Here is a 20,891-nt window from a genome sequence, read left to right on the forward strand (position 1 = left end):
CTTAGGACATTCCCCTTCAGAAGAATTCATGCTTCCATTTATCAATGCAAGTCTTCCAGGTCCTGGAGCAGCAAAACAACCCCAGGCTATCACACTACCACCACCATATTTTACTTATATTTTATAATATTAAACCATTACCATTTCTATTACCAAAAGTGGTAAAAATGTCAAAACTATGTGTTTTGTCTAACACATAAAAATAAAGATCAATAGATGATGTTGCTAAAAAGAAAAGGCCAATGTTTTTTGACCTGGTGCTATAACCAACCTCTGCCAGGTGTTTGCACCCGGCGGTTAATTGGAGCATTTACAATCCAAGCCAATGGGAGCTTCCATTGTTTCAGTCTTGGGGGAAGAAATGCGCGAGTCGCTCTTAGCGTGGTGTGAAAACCACACTTCCCCGTCTGCAGCTGTTGTGACCCACTTTGAAGTCGCAATTTGTCACTGAATGCTGTTTCCATGGGAACAATACGAGGGCCAAAAGCGATTGTGTTTCTGATCATGTGGCAAATGTGAGGGAGTTGCCGCGCTCGACTGCGTTCTTGTCAATTCCGCAATTATACAAAAAAAAACGTCCGGAGGTCTTTTCGGAATAAAAGCAGTCGTCTCTGCACAATAAAAGATACATGGCGATACAACGACAGCACAAAAGTATCCGTCAGACGTCTGAGCACAATTCCAAAAAAATTGCGGCCACAAGTCCACGCTCTCAGGTGCGACCGTCCTTTCAAAATGTGCCCAGATCCCATGAATATGATTGACCTTTTTTCCCGCCATAATGCTGAGAGCGCATAAAAGGCGAAAGGAGAGACTAAAGAGCCAGCGAGCGGAGTTGATTTACAATAACACATTATCCCGCGCCCACTGCACATATGGAAAAGGACAATCTAATCGATGGGCCAAAAGAATGACAATGGCCTCTCAAATCGATGTCCGCACCCCGTTTTCTCACTGTGAGAAGACAAAGAGTGTTCGGTGCAGGTGTTTTTGGCTCCATTGTTTGCCGCGTGTGTATGCGTACGGGCGGCGGCGGCGGCTTCATTTGTGTTGCTGTTTGCCGCCGTGCAACCGTTGCCGGGGCTAATCATTATTTAGTTGCGGCGGGGCTGGAAAGGTCAGCAGTCTGAAATGTCAGGCTGTGTTCAACAGGAGCCAGATGTAGCCGCGTGCCGCTCAAGTGTCCAATTAAGGAGGGTCGAGAGAGGTTTGAGTGGGTGTGTGGGCGGTGCCCGCCCCAGTGGGTGAAACGACACGGAGAAAGTAAATAGATACGGGTGGGATTTTGTTACTAGCCTTTTCCGCTTCTGCTGTATTTGAAAAAAAGATATGTAGTCAATAATGGGTGTCGTGGTTAGACATGGCTCACGTGGGACCATCACACTACCACCGTCACATTTTACTCGTCAGACCTAAGAGTATTTTCCCAAAGGTCTTAGGAATTCCTGTTTCCATTTATCACAGCAAGTCTTCCATGTCCTGGAGCAGCGAAACAGCCCCGGTCCATTACACTACCACCGCCACATTTTACTCGTCAGACCTCAGAGTATTCCCAAAGGTTTAAGGACTTTCTCCTTCAGCAGAATTCATGGTTCCATTTATCACAGTAAGTCTTCCGTGTCCTGGAACAGCAAAACAACCCAGGACCATCACACTACCACCGCCACATTTTACTCGTCAGATCTCAGAGTATTTTCCTAAAGGTTTTAGGACATTCTCCTTCAGAAGAATTCATGCTTCCATTTTTCACGGCAAGTCTTACAGGTCTTGAAGCAGCAAAACAGTCCGGGACCATCACACTACCACCACCATCTTTTACTTGTCAGAGCTCTGATTATTTTCCCAAAGGTCTTAGGACATTCTCCTTCAGAAAAATTCATGTTTCCATTTATCACAGCAAGTCTTCCAGGTCCTGGAGCAGCAAAAAAATCCCGGGACCATCACACTGCCACCGCCGTATTTTACTTTTCAGAGCTCGGATTATTTTCTTTAAGGTTTTAGGACATTCTCCTTCAGAAGAATTCATGCTTCCATTTATCACAGCAAGTTTTCCAGGTCCTGGAGCAGCAGACCATCACACTACTACCACCATATTTTGCTGTTGCTATGATGTTCTTTTTCTGAAATGCAGTGTTGCTTTTGCACAAGATGTAATGGGACACACCTCTTCCAAACTTTTGTCTCGTCAGACCACAGGGGATTTCCCTAAAGTTCTTGGGGATCATAAATATGTTTTGACTTGTTGATATGACTTGTCAAGTCTTTGTCGCACCCTGGTCTATAGACCCCGCTCTATAGACCACCGTCATCTGTACCCAAGCTGGAAGAACAGCTGCAATGTCAACCTCTGACATTAACCTGTACTGCCGAAGCCTCACGTCTGCATTATTCCAATCAAAGCACATTAGATCCTGCAGATTCTTTGTACATATGGGCTTAGCCGCCCCCCATCTGGTCCTCATCCCGGCTTCCGCATGACTCGCCACTTCAGTGAATCCCACACAGCTGGAAGTAATGGACGGAGGGCACCATTCCCAACTTATGTTGCAATGTATTCCAATGTAGAGGTTGATCTTTGAGTAGGAATGATCTTTGTGTGTTGGTGCCAAAATGCATGTGATTCGAATTCAGAGACTTACCAGGATTGGTGATGGTCAGCAGGTCCAGATGGCGTTGTTGCTGGAAGAGGAGGAGATAAAAAAAAGATCGGTTTACACAATGGAAACTTCTTTGAACGGAACAATTTTTTGCTTTATACTGGAAGCTAACATCACTGGCAGGCATAGCCAAGGACAGCTATATGGAGGGATTTCTGATGTACGTACAGTCCATGAATCACCACCTTATTATGGTGGGGGGTTTGAGTGCCCGAGTGATCCGAGGGTCTATATGCCCCCGGTAGGGTAGCAAACAGGTCCGAGGTGACGGGACAGACCAAGAGTCATTCAGAAGACCCTTATGATGACAACAAAGAGGAGGAACCACATCTCGCCCGGATGTGGGATACCGGGACCTCACCCTGGAGCCAGGCCCAGGGGAGAGGGGCTCGCCTTCACCCTTGAAGGCCCGACCACCAGGCTCTTGCCCGACCACCAGGCAAGAGCCTGGTGGTCGGGCCTTCACCCATGGGGCCCGGCCGGGCCCAGCCCGAAGAAGCCACATGGGATCTCCCCCTCGTAGACCCACCACCTCCGAGGGCAAGCATAAGGGTCCGGTGCATTGTGTGTTGGGTAGCGGTCAAGGAGGTGGCCGGGGACCAGGAAGTCTTGGCTTCTCTACTGAGACTGCTGCCCCCACGACCTGAACCAGGATAAGCGGAGGAAAATGGATGGATGACCCATATTGTATGTAGTTATCAATTATTTGACTTCTTAAGGGCTGCACGGTGGGCGTGTGGTTCGACCTCACAGCTTGAAGACCCAGGTTCAATCCCACCCTTGGCCATCTCTGTGTGGAGTTTGCATGGAGTTTGCATGTTCTCCCCGACTGGCGACCAGTTCGGGGTGTACCCCATCTCTTGCCCGAGACAAGACACCTGGGATAGGCTCCAGCATCCCATCGACCCTCGTGAGGATAAGCGGTATAAAATGAATGAATAAGTCATGCTTGTTTGTTTATATGTGCCATGTGATTGACCGGCGACCAGTCTAGGGTGTCGGCTGGGATAGGCTCCAGCACCTCTGCGACCCTCGTGAGGATAAGCGGTAAAAAACAAATGAATAAGTCATGCTTGTTTGTTTATATGCGCCATGTGATTGACCGGTGACCAGTCTAGGGTGTCGGCTGGGATAGGCTCCAGCACCTCCGCGACCCTCATCAGGATAAGCGGTAGAAAATGAATAAATAAGTCATGCTTGTTTGTTTATATGTGCCATGTGATTGACCGGCGACCAGTCTAGGGTGTCGGCTGGGATAGGCTCCAGCACCCCTTGCGACCCTTGTGAGGATAAGCGGTAGAAAACGAATGAATAAGTCATGCTTGTTTGTTTATATGTGCCATGTGATTGACCGGCGACCAGTCTAGGGTGTCGGCTGGGATAGGCTCCAGCACCCCTTGCGACCCTTGTGAGGATAAGCGGTAGAAAACGAATGAATAAGTCATGCTTGTTTGTTTATATGTGCCATGTGATTGACCGGCGACCAGTCTAGGGTGTCTGCTGGGATAGGCTCCATCATACCTTAGTGAGATAATATAATAAAAATATATATTTTTTTAACTGTTGGGTTTATAAACGAGGGATACTTAAAGGGTCCTTCATGTTACTGGTGAACTTCCTTTTACGCTTTTATGACAGCTACTTGAAATGTGACTGCATGCTGCTTGTACGGTTAATAAAGCTTTTACATTTAACCCTGGAGCAGATTATTTTTGATTTACATTATGCAGTATGTTAATCAATAGCGTGTGTGTGTGTGTGTGTGTCTCCAGGAGAGGAGATACAAGGTGGCGCATACACACACACACACACTTGACTCGGGAGCACTGCAGTAATCAACACCTCAGCCCTCTTGAACCAAACAGTCCCTCAGGAAGGAAGATATCCAAGGAAAGGATAAGTGTGTGTGTGTGTGTGTGTGTGTCACATCGGCCGGGTCACGGTCAAAGCCACACATGATTTACATTCAGGCACATTAACCAGCGGCTTGGAGGTAAAGGCAAAGAGACTCTTATAGAATACTTCTAGTTGACATGCACGCCCAGAGTCGAACACGCTGATGGCTGACTAAACATTCATTTTACTATTTAGCTGAGGCGCTCCACTCCGAGGGACTTATAGCGTGTAATAAGGGAGGGGGAAATGGTGCCAGATTGCTGCCATGGTGTAGGTTCACTCCCTCCCTCTTTTACTCTAATGGCTCTAGTCTACTATTGAAGTTTTTCCACTGGGTACTCGTTCTGATGGTATGATATTTTGTATATTTTGATATTTTGCTTTGCTATAGAGGTGAAAAGATTATTATTCGTACACACTTCAGGCTTCTGCCCCCCCCCCCAAAAAAAATGTTTTTTTGCTGTTAAAAAAATATATTACCATATATTACATTTTCTTTTCATAACATTATTATTATTATTCTCATAATATTTGGACTTTTTCAACCAACATAATTTACTTGTATTATACAGCTTTGTTTCTCATAATATTGAAATAAATATTAAATATTAAACTGCAGCAGAAAGATATCTAGTCAATAATGGGTGTCATGGTTAGACATGGCTCACGTGGGACCATCCACACTACCACCGCCACATTTTACTCGTCAGACCTCAGAGTATTTTCCCAAAGGTCTTAGGACATTCTCTTGCGGCAGAATTCCTGTTTCCATTTATCACAGCAAGTCCTCCAGGTTCTGGAGCAGCAAAACAGCCCCGGTACCATCACACTACCACCACCGTATTTTACTTGTCAGAACTTTTCCCAAAGGTCTTAGGACATTCTCCTTCAGAAGAATTCATTATTCCATTTGTAACAGCAAGTCTTCCAGGTCCTGGAGCAGCAACACAGCCCAGGGCCATCATACTACCACCGCCACATTTTACTCGTCAGACCTCAGAGTATTTTCCCAAAGGTCTTAGGACATTCTCCTTCCGCACTTCTTTGGATGTTGTTGTGGGGTCTTTCTAATTTTCTTGACTTATTTAGTTTTAGTTTCTCATAATATTCAATTATATATAATATATAATTACAACTTGTTGTTTTGCTGTGTTTTTTTCACTTTCTTTTCGTAATATTGTGACTTAATTTCCATAATATTTGGACTTTTTCAATCAACCAAATTTTCTTGACTTATTTAGTTTTGTTTCTCATAATATTTAAATGAATAATAAACATTAAAATGATTTAATATTTCAAATCTTTTGCTACTAGCCGGGCATTTTGTTTAATGTGACTTTTTCTTACATTTTCTTTTCATAATATTATGACTTCATTCCCATAATATTTGGACTTTTTCAACCAACCTAATTTTCTTGACTTATTTTGTTTCTCATAATATTGAAATATTCTGAGAAATATTATTAGACACCCCTGCTTCAGGAGGCACACAACTTGCTTAGTCCTCTGCTTTAAAATAGAAATAATATTTTTTTTAAATTCATGATAACTTGAATAGGAAGTAGTTCAATGGCGCTATCTGCAGGGGGTGCCGTCTAACAAGCCAATTCACTCAACATTTTCTTGCAGGAAGAGGCTTTGACAGCATGTGATGATGTAACCGAACAATACTTTATCATCTACACTTTTATTTGTGTCTTAATGTGTAAAATTTAATGAAAAATGTGTTTAACAAGCGTGAGAAGCGTATTATGGAGTCGAGAGTGGTCTTGGCTCACATCTACTCTGCATAATATCTGATAATCTGACACAAGTAATTATCATCAAGCCTGCATATGACGACACACCCATGTTTCATTTGCTTCTGCTGTGGGTTCTAATTGTGAAATAATACACAAAAAAAAGGCTGCATGGATGCTGGCGTGGCCGAGCGTGCAAGAAGTAGAGGTCACCGTGACAACATGACGCACAGCCAGGCTGTGATCACACACACACACTTTCCCCTAAATCGCTATTTTCACACACTACTGCTACCACCTGTGGAGACGCTCAGAAATGGAGACGCAGCGGGGATTCATGGTGGAGGAATATTTACAGTCTTTACTGACACTGAGCGGGGAATAAGTGCGACATTGATTATTACTTTTGTTTATTTTTGATGTTTATTCAGATTGAATGAGAAGTGAAAGAGTCACTTTTAGCACACTCTGGTGGCCAAAACTAGAATGGCCTGTTGATCACCGCTCACAGTACTTATCTTTTGTTATGTTTTTATATTGTCCATATAAATAAAGACAGGGGTGCACACAATTTTTTTTTTTTTTGGGGGGGGGGGTCAGAAAATAAGATTGATTATTTTTATTAATATGCACTATTATATTTAATAAAATGTGAAATGTGTTTATATATATATATATTTAATATACATTAAATATATTTATTTATAACTGAAATATTAAATAAATATTAACGTCTATAATAATAACAATAATATTAAAAATAATAATAATAATGTTTGTCTATATGTGCCCTGTGATTGGCTGGCCACCAGTCCAGGGTGTACCCCGCCTCTCGCCCGAAGACAGCTGGGATAGGCTCCAGCACCCCCCGCGACCCTCGAGAGGATAAAGAGTAGAAAATAAATAATAATAATAATAATAATAATAATAATAATAATAATATACCATTATATTATATGATATTATATTATATATGGTAGAAAATGAATTAATGAATAATAATAATTAATACATTATTAAATACATTATTATTATTATATTTATTTAATTATTATTACATAAAATTTGATAATTATTAATATTAATTATTATAAATAAAATAATACTAATACTAATAATAAAAATACTAATAATAATCCTACTAATACTACTACTACTACTACTACTACTACTACTACTACTAATAATAATAATCATAATAATATACCATTATATTATATTATATTATATTACATTATATTATATTATATTATATTATATTATATTATATATTATTATTATTATTATTATTATTATTATTATATTATTGTTATTATTATTATTATTATTATTATTATTATTATTATTATTATTATTATTATTATTATTATTATTATTATTATTATTATTATTATTAATTATTTATTATTATTATTTCTGTCACTTCTGCAACATTCAGTTAGGTAGTATTAAGTAAGTGGACACAAAGGGGTGAAATCCCCTCTAGTAGTGTACATGAAATCATGACAAAACTCATAGGAAGAGTTTGGTCCTGCCACAATTAACTGCCTTACATAATTCCAGACGTGTGTGCATTAAAGGCCAAATAAAAAGATGATTACATTTCATTCTCCCAGTCAAGCAAGACAAGCCTCAAAGCCCACAGCAGATACTCCATTGTCGGATGTTTTATTAATGCGCCGCCTGATAAAGTTCCATCATTTGCCCCCGAAAGTGGAAAGATGCAATTTTTGCAGAGACTTAAAAAGCAATGAATATTGATATTCTGACGAAAAGACAAAGCGCTCCGTTTCTAGATGAATGCCGTTATCAGGGTGTGGACTTACTTGTATCTATAATCGTTGTTTTATATTAAAAAATACAATAAATAGTGGCCTCGTTTGAGTCACCCTGCCGAAGGCTGTTCAGACGTTCTAATCAGTAAAAATACGATCATTAAGAGACACCATCAGACCATCGGAACGTCAATGTTAGAATAAAATGTACATAGAATGAATATAATGTTAGTTATCACCCTTATATCTAGTTGCTTAGACAATAGAAAGTGTTGGATGTTCCCGTGACCCTGATCAGAGACCCCCAGCGACCCCCCCAGGTCCTGGAGATGCCTGGATGCGCCAACAGCAACCCGGCAGATGTTCATGTTAATCCTGCAAGAATGTGTCAAGATAAGAACTCATAAAACAATAAAAGTAATTACTCTCATATGTTGTTTCACTCTCCTCGCTGCGAGTAACTTTAAATATTGTTGTCTGTCTCTTCTGTATTTCTGTATTTAAGTGTTTTTAAAAGTCAACACGTCAGGCTAGCTATTCAAAAAGCGGTGCAAAAAAAACAAAAAAAACACCACGAACATACAACCCTCCGAAATTATGATTAGATAAAATATTCAAACTCAATCTAGCCCAAATCCAATTGATCAACTTCTGTTCTACTTTCCATATTTGCGGATTGTTATCATAGAGAAAAGGAGGGCAGGGATCATTGTGTAGCTCATTTCAAATTAATTTAAAGTCAATACAGCTAAATGACTCCGCAAAATGCACTGTTTAAATGGGCAAATTACCATCTGACCCCCTATGCTTGCAAGGAATATGCAATGTGTTCTACAGGAAAAAAATTGACTACTGCTAATACTACTACTAATACTACTTACAATATACAAGCATTATGCACATGTATATTTAGTTTATGTTTAACCACAGGATGTAAGGGAACTATCCTGACCTGCTGAGGCATGGAAGGGGGGGGGGGATCAGGGGGAAATATGCTTGGCTTCTACCTACTCTTATTTGGACACAAACATGTAGAGGTTGCTACTGCAGCGTGTACTTCTTTGTACAAAAGTTCAAAATCAACTAAGTAATGGAATACCATCACTGCAAGTCTACACAAAAAAATAAATAAAAAACAAAATTAAAATGTATTATTATGGATACGTATTATTGTTATTGCACATAAAACAAATATTAAATATTAAATATTAAATATTAAATATTAAATATTAAATATTAAATATTAAATATTAAATATTAAATATTAAATATTAAATATTAAATATTAAATATTAAATATTAAATATTAAATATTAAATATTAAATATTATGTACAGAAGTTCCAAATCAACTAAGTAATGGAATACCATCACCGTAAGTCTAAAAAAACAAACATAAAACAAATTTTAAATATTAAATATGACATATTAAAAATAAATATTAAATATTAAATAAATATTAATGTTGATTAAAAAAAATCAATAATAATATATTATTAGGAACAGAAGTTCCAAATAAACTAAATGGAATACCATCACTAAAATTAAATAAAAAACATAAAACAAATTTTAAATATGACATATTAAAAATAATTATTAATATTAAATATAAAAAATATATAATAATATTAAATATTAAAAAATAAATATTAATATTAAATATTAAAAATAAATATTGTATATTAAAAAATGAATAATATTATATTATTATGTACAGAAGTTCCAAATCAACTAAGTAATGGAATACCATCACTGCAAGTCTACAAAAAATATATAATAAAAACAAAATTTTAATGCATTATTATTGATATGTATTATTGTTATTGTACATAAAACAAATATTAAATATTAAATTAATACATCTATAATGTTAATTATTACTGTTATTATTTTTGTGTCATTATTGTTAGGTTTATGAAATTATTTATTTATATAACTATATAATAGTAGTAGTAGTAGTAGTAGTAAGATTTTAATGATAGACAGCTACAATGCAAACGATTATGAAATGCCGATGATTATAACATAAAGTGACGGAGTTGACTCGTGGTGATGAATACCATAGCACACACACACACACAACACACACAAGGTGAAGGCAAGGATCAGTTGAGTTGCGAGTGCAAAAACATCTGAGTCATCCGACCAAAACAGCTCCATTCCCTTGTTGGAATACTGACGAATCCTGTGTACGTAAGCGCAATCCAGTAACACACACACACACGTGATGTGCCACGCTGCATGAGTGCCGTCTGAGTGTCTTCCTCATCCTTTATGGGGAACAAAGGCGGGGGCGAAGGTGAGGTAAGGATGAGCTCATGGGCTCCATAAGCTTTTAGGGCTCCGCTGCCCGACCCAGTAAAATCACATACATGATGATGTCATCGGCACAAATAAAGCCCACTGCAAAGTCCAACACTACAGCTCCTCTAGGTACTGCATGCTAGTATTTAGACTTGGACTCAATACCATCAACAAGATTAGCATAGTATTTCCCAATTAAATAGAAAGTAGTTTGATGGCACTATCTGCAGGGTGACCAAGTGTGAGGCTTGAAATTTTTTCAAGTCATTTGTCAGAAAAATGGCCCCCGGGCCGCACTTTAGACACCCCTGCTTACGTTAACTTGAATAGGAAGTAGTTTGATGGCGCTATCTGCAGGGTGAACAAGTGTGAGGCTATGAATCCATAGAGGGCGTCGTCGGACAAAAAAAATGTGTTTAACAAGCGTGAGAAGCATATTATGGTATGCTACATTTTTTGCATTACTGAAATACGTCCCTTCGATTTGAACATTTTTTCAAGTCACTTGTCGGAAAAATGGCGCTATCTGCTGGGTGACCAAGTGTGAGGCTATGAATCCAGTAGAGGGCGCCGTCGGACAACATTTTTTTTAACAAGCGTGAGAAGCGTATTATGGTATGCTACATTTTTTGTAGAACCGGAATACGTCAATTCGATTTCAACTTTTTTTCAAGTCATTTGTCGAAAAAATGGCGCTATCTGCAGGGTGACCAAGTGTGAGGCTATGAATCCAGTAGAGGGTGCCGTCGGACAAAAAATGTTTTTAACAAGCGTGAGAAGCGTATTATGGTATGCTACATTTTTTTTGCATTACTGGAATACGTCCTTTCGATTTTAACATTTTTTCAAGTCATTTGTCGGAAAAATGGCGCTATCTGCAGGGTGACCAAATGTGAGGCTATGAATCCAGTAGAGGGCGCCGTCTGACATTTTTTTTAACAAGCGTGAGAAGCGTATTATGGTATGCTACATTTTTTTTTGCATTACCGGAATACGTCAATTCGATTTCAACATTTTTTCAAGTCATTTGTCGGAAAAATGGCGCTATCTGCAGGGTGAGGCTATGAATCCAGTAGAGGGCGCCATCGGACAATTTCTTTTTAACAAGCGTGAGAAGCGTATTATGGTATGCTAAAAAAAAATTTTTGCATTACCGGAATACAACAATTTGATTTGAACGTTTTTTCAAGTAATTTGTGGGAAAAATGGCGCTATCTGCAGGGTGACCAATTGTGAGGCTATGAATCCAGTAGAGGGTGCCGTCGGACAATTTTTTATTTAACAAGCGTGAGAAGCGTATTATGGTATGCTAAAAAAAAATTTTTGCATTACCGGAATACAACAATTTGATTTGAACGTTTTTTCAAGTAATTTGTGGGAAAAATGGCGCTATCTGCAGGGTGACCAATTGTGAGGCTATGAATCCAGTAGAGGGTGCCGTCGGACAATTTTTTATTTAACAAGCGTGAGAAGCGTATTATGGTATGCTACATTTTTTTGCATTACCGGAATACGTCAATTCGATTTGAAAGTTTTTTCAAGTCACTTGTCGAAAAAATGGCGCTATCTGCAGGGTGACCAAATGTGAGGCTATGAATCCAGTAGAGGGCGCTGTTGGACAATATTTTTTTTTAACAAGCGTGAGAAGCGTATTATGGTATGCTACATTTTTTGCAGTACCGGAATACGTCCCTTCGATTTGAACATTTTTTCAAGTCATTTGTCGGAAAAAAAAGGCAAGTGTCAAGCATCACATTATCGCGTCTCCACTTGCATGTCAGTGTCAGTGAAAATCTGCGGCGATGCCGAGAGGAGAGCGAGGATGGCAGCAGAGGGGCGGCAGAGCGGGGGCAGAGCGGGGGCTCGCTGTTGCGTGACCAAGGAGCCCCTGGTTAAAAATACAACAAACCAAATAAAAGATTTATTCCTCCTGAAAGTGGAGAGCCTCCACCTGCTCTTGAGCGAGACTACCTAAGGTTCGGTGAGTCCACCTGCACGCCCCCTTTTTAAAGGCACGGCGACTCCATGACGGCCGCATGATTTCATGACACATTTATAAAGACCAATTAGGAAAAAGCGGGTAAGATGGCCGTGAGAAGCCGTCCCTCCGTCTTTCCGTCACCCTTCGGGGTCGAGGCTGTACTATCCCTGCACCTCACTTGTCTCTTTTTTAATACTCAGACTCTGACGGCAATAACTGATGCAGCTGGCTGATTATGGTCTACGGCGCCATGTTGCCAAGCAGATTATGACAAAATGTCCCCTCGGGGGCCGGGTTTTACAACTGGGGTGGCCTTGGAGTTGGCCTTACTGATGCGTGCCGTGGTATCAATATTCCGCTGCCAGTCTTGACTTGGTTCACCTGTGACAGTCGACCAGGGACTACTGGAATGGATGAATTGGATTTACACTAAACCCTCGTTTATCGTACTTAAGTAGCATAAAAAACTGGTTGCTTCCATCTAAATGAGATTTTAAACATAAGAGCTCTCTAGACATGAAATAGCACCCCTATGGTCACTCTATTATCTAATTTTGTAGACATAATAATGCATCACATAATCAGTTCCCAGTTCCACATGTCCAAAAGGAGTAGGAAGAAGCAAAGCTTATTGAATCCTACCCCTTCATCTGGTACTTTTACAATCAGTAACTGTTACATTTGTTCACTTCCTGCTTTCCTAATATAATAAAAAAAAAAAATATATATTTTTTTAATTTAAATTTATATTGTCCCGTAGTTTGGTATGTGACTAAATAATAATAATAATAATAAAATAATAATAATAATAAAAATAAAATAAAAAAATAATAAAAAAAATAAAAAATAAAAAATAAATGAAAATTGGAAAAAAAATAAAAAATAACAATTTGAAAAAACTAACAATTTGAAAATTTTAAAAATAAAAATTTGAAATTTTGCAAAAAAAATTCAAGTTTTTTATTTTTTTAAACTTTATTTTATTTTATTTTTTTCATTTTTATGCATTGTTTGATTTCCTTACTCAATCCATTCCATTCCACATACTGAAATGCTATGGCTTTTTAATGTAGTCCTAGCATAGAAGTGTTTCAAATGTACTTTTTCCCTAAGATCAAGTATTGGATGACATTTTTAGCTAATTGCTTATTTTTAGCCTTATGCATTATTTTATCTGTTTGAAGATGAACTATATCAGCAAGTTGAAGTATTTGTCATTTTAAAAATAAGGAGTTAGTATGTTCTCTGTAGGCGGCATTATGAATTATCCTTACTGGCCTTTTTTGCAGTACATTTAGCGAGTGAAAATTGCTTTTATAGCAATTTTTTAATCTTCAGAAGGCACATAAAAGACAAAAAGCCTCACCTAAGGATTGTGGATGATGGTCAAAATACCCCCAAAGTTAAATGTCAGGTTTCGAGGGGCGGGGCCACTGCTGTATAGAGTCAAAGTCCAGTGCTGTAACCGCATACATTATTTTTGAATATATTTAGAAAACTTTCTCAATGGTAACATGACCCATAGAAGCAGGAAGAAAGGCTAAAGAGAAGTAACAGCCAGTACATTACCTACATGAGAAATAAGCTGCGATATTATGCACTGATACCAGATACCTGATATCAGCGATCTGGGTGCGATTCATCCAAACGGAAAGTGGGCTGTGTTTGACCAGAGAGGTTCCAGTGTATGCCTGCAACGCTAGTCCTTGGCGCGCAGATCTAAAAGTCCTAATAAACGACTAAACAGGAATCTTTTTTTTTTTTTATCTGGAGACAGTCTGTGAAAAAAGATCTGGCAGATAATGGCTTAATATTAGGAGAGCAATGGCTACTATACAGAAGGACGACTGAGGTCAGGCTGAAGAAAATAAGGTGGTCTTTGGTATCACAAAAGATGATCTGGATATAAGGTATCCAATAAGTCCAGGTCTGAGGGGGACATAAATTGGCTTGTTGTGCTGTTTTTCTTTAGGATATGAAACATGTTAACCTTTGCCTCGTATAAGGAATCAGCATCCCGGGATGAATAAAAGCAGTCGGCCGAGCCGGAATGAATGCATCTGTGTGCGGCCAGGCAGTTGAAGTAGTTTGACCCTGAGTCGGACCACCAACTACCCACTAAGACGAACGAGTGCCGGAGTCCCCTTTATGCCCTGTTCCATTTCGTCAATCCATGTTTTATTACCATTGACCCAACACCCCCGATAAGGTGCTTCGATGTCAAGAACTGTTCAGAGTAGAACTCCCAAACACCAACGGACAAAAACAACGCCATTTTTTTCCCCCGATGATATCAGGGATCTGTCTTGTCTGTGTACTCATGGAAGATGGTCAACAATGTCGGATGGAGTTAAGCCATGCGTAGATTTGCAGACAAGCGGAAGCATTTTTAGATCAATTCTTTTGTTTTGTCGGGAGTTAGCGGGGGGATGTAGATCATAGTCTGCTGTATGAAAGGGGCAAACATGGGCATTGCCTTAGAGGTGAACACCACACATTGTCCATCGTACACCCACATGTGGAGAGGTATCTGGCAGAAAGGGCCATAACCAACCATACCGTCACATTTCCGAAACATGCTAATGTACTAGCGACCAAAATGTCAATGGCTAATGACCATCAAACATCCATGTGTAGAGGTATCTGCCAAAAAATAGCCAGAAAGGGCCGTAAACAACCATACCGTCACATTTCGGAAAAACGGTGATGTACTAGCGACCAAAATGTCAATGGCCAATGACCGTGATGGGTTGCATTTTCAGATAAATTCTTGTGTTTTGTTGGGAATTAGCCATCGTACACCCACATGCAGAGAGGTATCTGCCAAAAAATACCAGAAGGGCCGTAACCAACCATACTGTCACATACCAAAACATGCTGATTAGAGTACAGCCAAACATCCTCTTGCAAGCCTTTGGTAATGGTAATGGTTTAATTTCATTTGAACATGCATCAGATTACAATTGAATGCATCCCATAATCAGTTCCCAGTTCCACGTGTCCAAAAGGAGTAGGAAGAAGCAGAGCTCATTAAATCCTACCCCTCCATCTGGTACTTTTACAATCAGTAACTGTTACATTTGTTCACTTCCTGCTTTCCTATTTTTTTTTTAATTTTTAATTTTTTATTTTTCGTCACGTACCGAAGTATGTGACAATACATAAAAAAATTATAAAAAATCAAAAATTTGAAAATTAAAAAAATATAAAAATTTGAAAATTAAAAAAATAAAAAAATTTAAAATTAAAAAAAATAAAAATTGTAAAATTAAAAAAAAATAAAATTTTAAAATAAAAAAAATTAAATTAGAAAATTTGAAAAAATAAAAATTTGAAAATTCTTCAAATATGCTGAGGCTAATGGAACAAAAAAATACCAATTTAGCATGTACATGCATTAAAAAGACTTAGCCACTAGATGTCAGGAAAGTTACTGTAATGTGTGAGACACACAAGCACCAGAAGTGATTACCGGAGCAAAACAAGCATTTATTGCAGGTTTGAATGATCTCACAACAGGCGCAATAATCCCTAACACAGTCCACCTTTGCAGTCGTAACTCCGTCTGCCCCCACCGGAACACTTTTACAGCAAAACACAAGTCTTATTTATGTCTTCTTTTCTCATATTATATCTACTTTTTGAGTGTAAATGTGAGCATAGGGGTGCTATTTCATGTCTGGAGAGCTCTAATAATGTTAAAAGGCACTTATAAATGTTATTTTTACAAAAGAAAAAAAAACAGATTTAAATGATATAGAAATGTAGTGTGACCTTCAAGCTCAGTTTCAAAATAAAGTCTTTCCATTTCTTTCCATAACAAACCAGTTTAGGATCTTTTCAGGTTTCTCATCTGGAGTAAAAAAAAAGTCCAATGTTAGTTTAAAACCCACCTTGGGTTTACAGCCTTATATTTCCATCACTCTTTTCTCATAATATATCTACTTTTTGAGTGTAAAGGTGAGCATAGGGGTGTCATTTCATGTCTGGAGAGCTCTAATAATGTTAGAAGGCACTTATAAATATGGGGTTACAAAAAGAAAACAGATTTAAAGGATATAGAAATGTAGTGTGACCTTCAAGCTCAGTTTCAAAATAAAGTCTTTCCATTTCGTTCCATAACAAACCAGTTTAGGATCTTTTCAGGTTTCTCATCTGGAGTAAAAAAAAAAAAAAAAGTCCAATGTTAGTTTAAAACCCACCTTGGGTTTACAGCCTTATATTTCCATCACTCTTTTTGTTAGTTATGGAGCCTTCAATCTTGGGCCAGAGATGGAAAATGAAACGAGGATTGACACATATGGGACTCCGAGCTTTTTTCAGAGGTACAGAGAAAGTTTGAAACAACTAAAACCTGTACCTGTCCGCTAACTGTGAACTTTAGCGATCTTTGTGTTATCTGAACAACAGCACTGGAGTATCAATAGACAAGACGTAAGGTTGAAAAGTTCACCCATCCCTCCTTTGGAACTAATTAGAGCTGAAGGTCAGAAGATGCGTTGCGTTGCTATCGGTTTATTGCTTTTATGGATTTAATGTGTGTCCAGAATATGTGTGTGTGTGTGTACTTCCAAGCCGCGGACACAGTATGCCTCTTGTTGCCTCCCCAATTTCACAACGCTTTTATATTCATATTTACAATATACCCCCAAACAAATTCAAATGGGCGTTATCTTCAAGTAACCAGACAGCGAGAGACATATTAGAAAAGAAATGAAACAAAATGTTGTGTGACTAAAGCATTTTCCCCGGCACAACTTTTCCATTTAACTGAGTTTAATCAGGTATCGAAATGGAGTGCTGAATGCTTCTTTAAAGCTGAAGCGGGCTGGACTGCTGCGCGGCGGGTAATTAAATGGAATAATAATTAGCTGCGCGTGGAAGAGCGAGAGAGCGGGAGGGAAAGAGAGAGAGAGAGAGAGAGCAAGGGCAATGAGTTTGAAGGAGCTACGGTGAAACTCAAATGCAAACAAAAGCGCCCCGTTGAAAATTAAACAGCGAGATGCGAACGCGTGCTAAGACAACCGACAACGCCCTCTCCAGATGTCGCGGCATTGACCAGATGTCTGCTAACTTCTAATCACACGTATTCAAATAAGAGAGCGGTTGGGGGGGGGGGGGGTTGAAACGTAGGATATGAGAGGAAATAACGACAAACTGGGATAATCACATTGGAGGGAAAAATAATAATAATAATGACTCTCGAGCAATGCAAATGACCTTTGCAATGGCGTCAGAAAACATGTCCTACTTTTATGCAACTGAATTTTACGTCCTATAAGTTCCATCCGTCAAAGTCAAAGTTTGGGATCACTTGCAAATTTCTTTGGTTTCCAAAGAAAAATATTTTTATGTATTTCACAAACATTTTTTTCCATTTCACAGACATTTGTATCCATTTCACAAACAATGAAAACAAATGAGATGATTTTCAAAGAATGATGTACATTTTTGCATCGAGGCCTACTATCAACAACTGTCAGTCCTCTGCATTAATCTCCTGGTATGGCTGCTAATCCAAGTTCATCATTTTATAAGGCTAATAGATGATTAGAAAAGACATCTAAAAATCTAAAAACTAAAACCATGCTGTTAACTACTCCCTTCAGAGAGCAGCACAAACTGGGTCTAACAAGGACAGAAAAACGCTGCATAAATATCTGAGAGTGTGTAGATTAAGACAAAGACGCCTCACAGGTCGTCACCTGGCAGCTGCACTAAATAGTAGCCGTCAAACACCAGTGTCAGTATCAACAGTGAAGCGGCGACTTCAGGATGCTGGACTTCATAGCAGGACTGTCAAGAAAAAGCCAAATTTCAGACTGGCCCAAAAAAATTTCCAAGTGATCCTAAACTTTTGAGCGGTAGTGTATATATTGCTAAAATCCTATTTGCATCATAATTTGTAGTACTGTGAAAAACACTTACACAACATCACATCTTGTAAAGCATCTTCCTGCTGGAAAATGTTATATGAATTGTCTTGTATGAGACAGCAACCTCTGCTGGATTCATAGCTGCAGTACATTTTTCCTCCTGTAGATAGTGCCATCAAACCACTTCGCATAAAAATGCGGTGATCGATCGTAGATTGTCTGTTGCAATGACGTAGCGTGGGTGCCACCGGCAAAGGGAGCGGCCACCCCGGGAGTTAAAACTTTGGGGCAGTAATAGTCAGTAGTCAGTCAGTTGGCGTACGCCATCACTTCACAATACAACACTACATTACCGACGTTCCTAATTTTGTGGACTATTTGGAGTCATTGTCTTTCTGTATTTTGTGCCAGGTGGCGGATGCCATTAATCACCGGTGAGAGGAACGATCACATTAGGGTGCCAATTTATTTCGACCAGCCAGGCATCACCACTGGAGATGCGAGGCATTCAAATTCATTAAAACGATGATTATTTTTGAAATATGCAAATGTGTTTATCAGGCATCTGCATCCATGGTAACAATGAGGCTGGTGCCATTATCGCCACAGCGCATCACCCCGGTGCTTTTGGCAACCCAGTCAAAGTCTCCTATGCTTTGCTTCCAAAGCGTCTGGGCGATGGCCTCCTGAGGTAAAACAAACAAGAAAACAGCAAAGTGGTGCATCTGTAATCACCTTAGATACATCCAGGCTCGAGCTCAAGCTAAGGGCTTTTTCATTTCCCGTGCTTTCAATTTGTTTTCACAGCAGTTTTGAGCAAATTGAATTTGTTAATTAAAGCAGCAAAATGAAATGCTGAGCATTATTGACGAGATGCTAATTGGGTTAGTGTGGAAATTAGACATGGATGCAAGGGGGGGGGGTCGGGGTGTGGAGGGAAGGGGCTAATGAGAGGTTTGAGGAGGAAGAGAAGGCGTTTTGGGGGTTTCACGAGGACAAATCACATTACAGAGCAGTGCAAGAAAGGCTACATGCCAAGTGGCTCCTTTGAGCCTAAACATAACACGGTTATTCGTTATTCCCAAAAGAGGTGGGAAGTATCGGCACTCTGTTGTTCTCAGTCTCCATGTGCACACTCTGAGATTCACAGGCTTCCGTAATGACGAATGCTGCTCCGGATTGACAGGACATAGATGGGTTTGGGTGGGGGATGCAATGTTCAGGTGTACAAAGCGCATCCGACAACACCATGGATATTGGAAGTCAGTCACACGGTCATAGGAATATGCTTCCAGGGATAGGATACGTATTTATTTCCAAAAGCACCAGTGACAAGAACAAGGGCTGTGTCAAAAATGCAGTGAATAATAATAATAATAATGCTGAATATTTTTCATACAGCTCTATTTTGCAGTCAAAAACTGAGCTAAGACAGTATTTTCAATGGTGGTGGTGGTGGGACTGTCATGTATCCATCCACCCATACTAGGGTTCTTGCTATGCTGGAGCCTATCCCAGCTGTCTGGGGGCAAGAGGCGGGGTTCACTCCGGACTGGTGGCCAGCCAATCACAGGGCACATATAGACAAACAACCATTCACACTCACATTCATACCTATGAGTGAAGAATTGAACGCAGGTCTTCTGACTTTGTGGCCTACCGCTTGTCCACCGTGCGGCCGACTGTCATGCAATGCTATTTATGTTTGTGTCGTGTGTAAAACAAAGACAAGAACAGTATGTGTAGCCTTATTAGCCTTAAGATGACCGGGTACAGGCAGAGTGGGCGTGCCCCGAGGCGGACTGTCGGTGGAATAAAAAAACAGACCTCCATTGAAAGCCAAAGTAATACAGCTAGTGAGAATGGTGAGAATTCTGGAAGATCTAGAAGCTTTCTGTGTTTGGGTTATTGTGTGTAGCTGCTCTATAGAAGTCACCTCAATACAAAAGGTTGAAAATGAGCATAATAGGCATAATCTTTAAGGTCAATATTCCGGCTTCTGAAACATTTGGAATAACCCGCTTATATGTGTGAGCAAACAGGGTTATTCCTGTATATGAGGTAATTGGAATGTTCCAGATCTGTATTGATTATATTCTGTATATCTGTATTATTATATTCAGATGTTCTTCGATTTAAAAAAAAAATGGAGGTGAGCAATCGACTGATTTTGATCCAAACTAAATTTCAAGACTGGACGAACGAAAAACTGGTAATACGGAGTTATTCCAACAAGTGAAAAAAAAAAAAACTCAAAGAAGTCGATATCACGTGATGTTGATGTTTACGTTTTACTGGGCATGCCCCATTGACTATTCTGGTTGATTATAGCAGCACATGTAGACACGCGATTGGAATATTCCTTTCCATGTATACCATTGTTTTTGGAAAGGTCATTCGGAAAGATTCCATTCGGAAAGAGAAAAACTTGGCGACATCAATTGGACCCCCACCTGTTCTTTTGCATGTTTGAATCCCTAAACCCTAAAAATAAGACAATCTAACTTGTTCTTTTTCTTATATTGGGGGTCACTGTGGTAATTTGCCAACCCCACAGCGGGTCATTGGTAGTGTTGTTAACACAATAGATGTTATATGCAGAAATTCCTTGTCGACGTTCCCTCATGTGATGAACTCTGGTGAGCTCATACATCAACTGATGCA

At 39.3% G+C, this 20,891-nt stretch overlaps 1 protein-coding gene across 1 annotated transcript in view; it reads right to left on the reverse strand.

Annotated features, from left to right (window-relative positions):
- Window positions 1-20,891, reverse strand: part of agbl4 (AGBL carboxypeptidase 4) — a 392,166-nt gene that overhangs the window by 120,991 nt on the left and 250,284 nt on the right. The window contains exon 6 of the mRNA XM_058073430.1: window positions 2,640-2,679. Within this exon, the coding sequence (XP_057929413.1) occupies window positions 2,640-2,679 (40 nt within the window). The remainder of the gene's footprint in view (window positions 1-2,639; window positions 2,680-20,891) is intronic.

Source organism: Doryrhamphus excisus, chromosome 5, assembly GCF_030265055.1.
Source record: "Doryrhamphus excisus isolate RoL2022-K1 chromosome 5, RoL_Dexc_1.0, whole genome shotgun sequence".
Classification (NCBI taxonomy): domain Eukaryota; kingdom Metazoa; phylum Chordata; class Actinopteri; order Syngnathiformes; family Syngnathidae; genus Doryrhamphus; species Doryrhamphus excisus.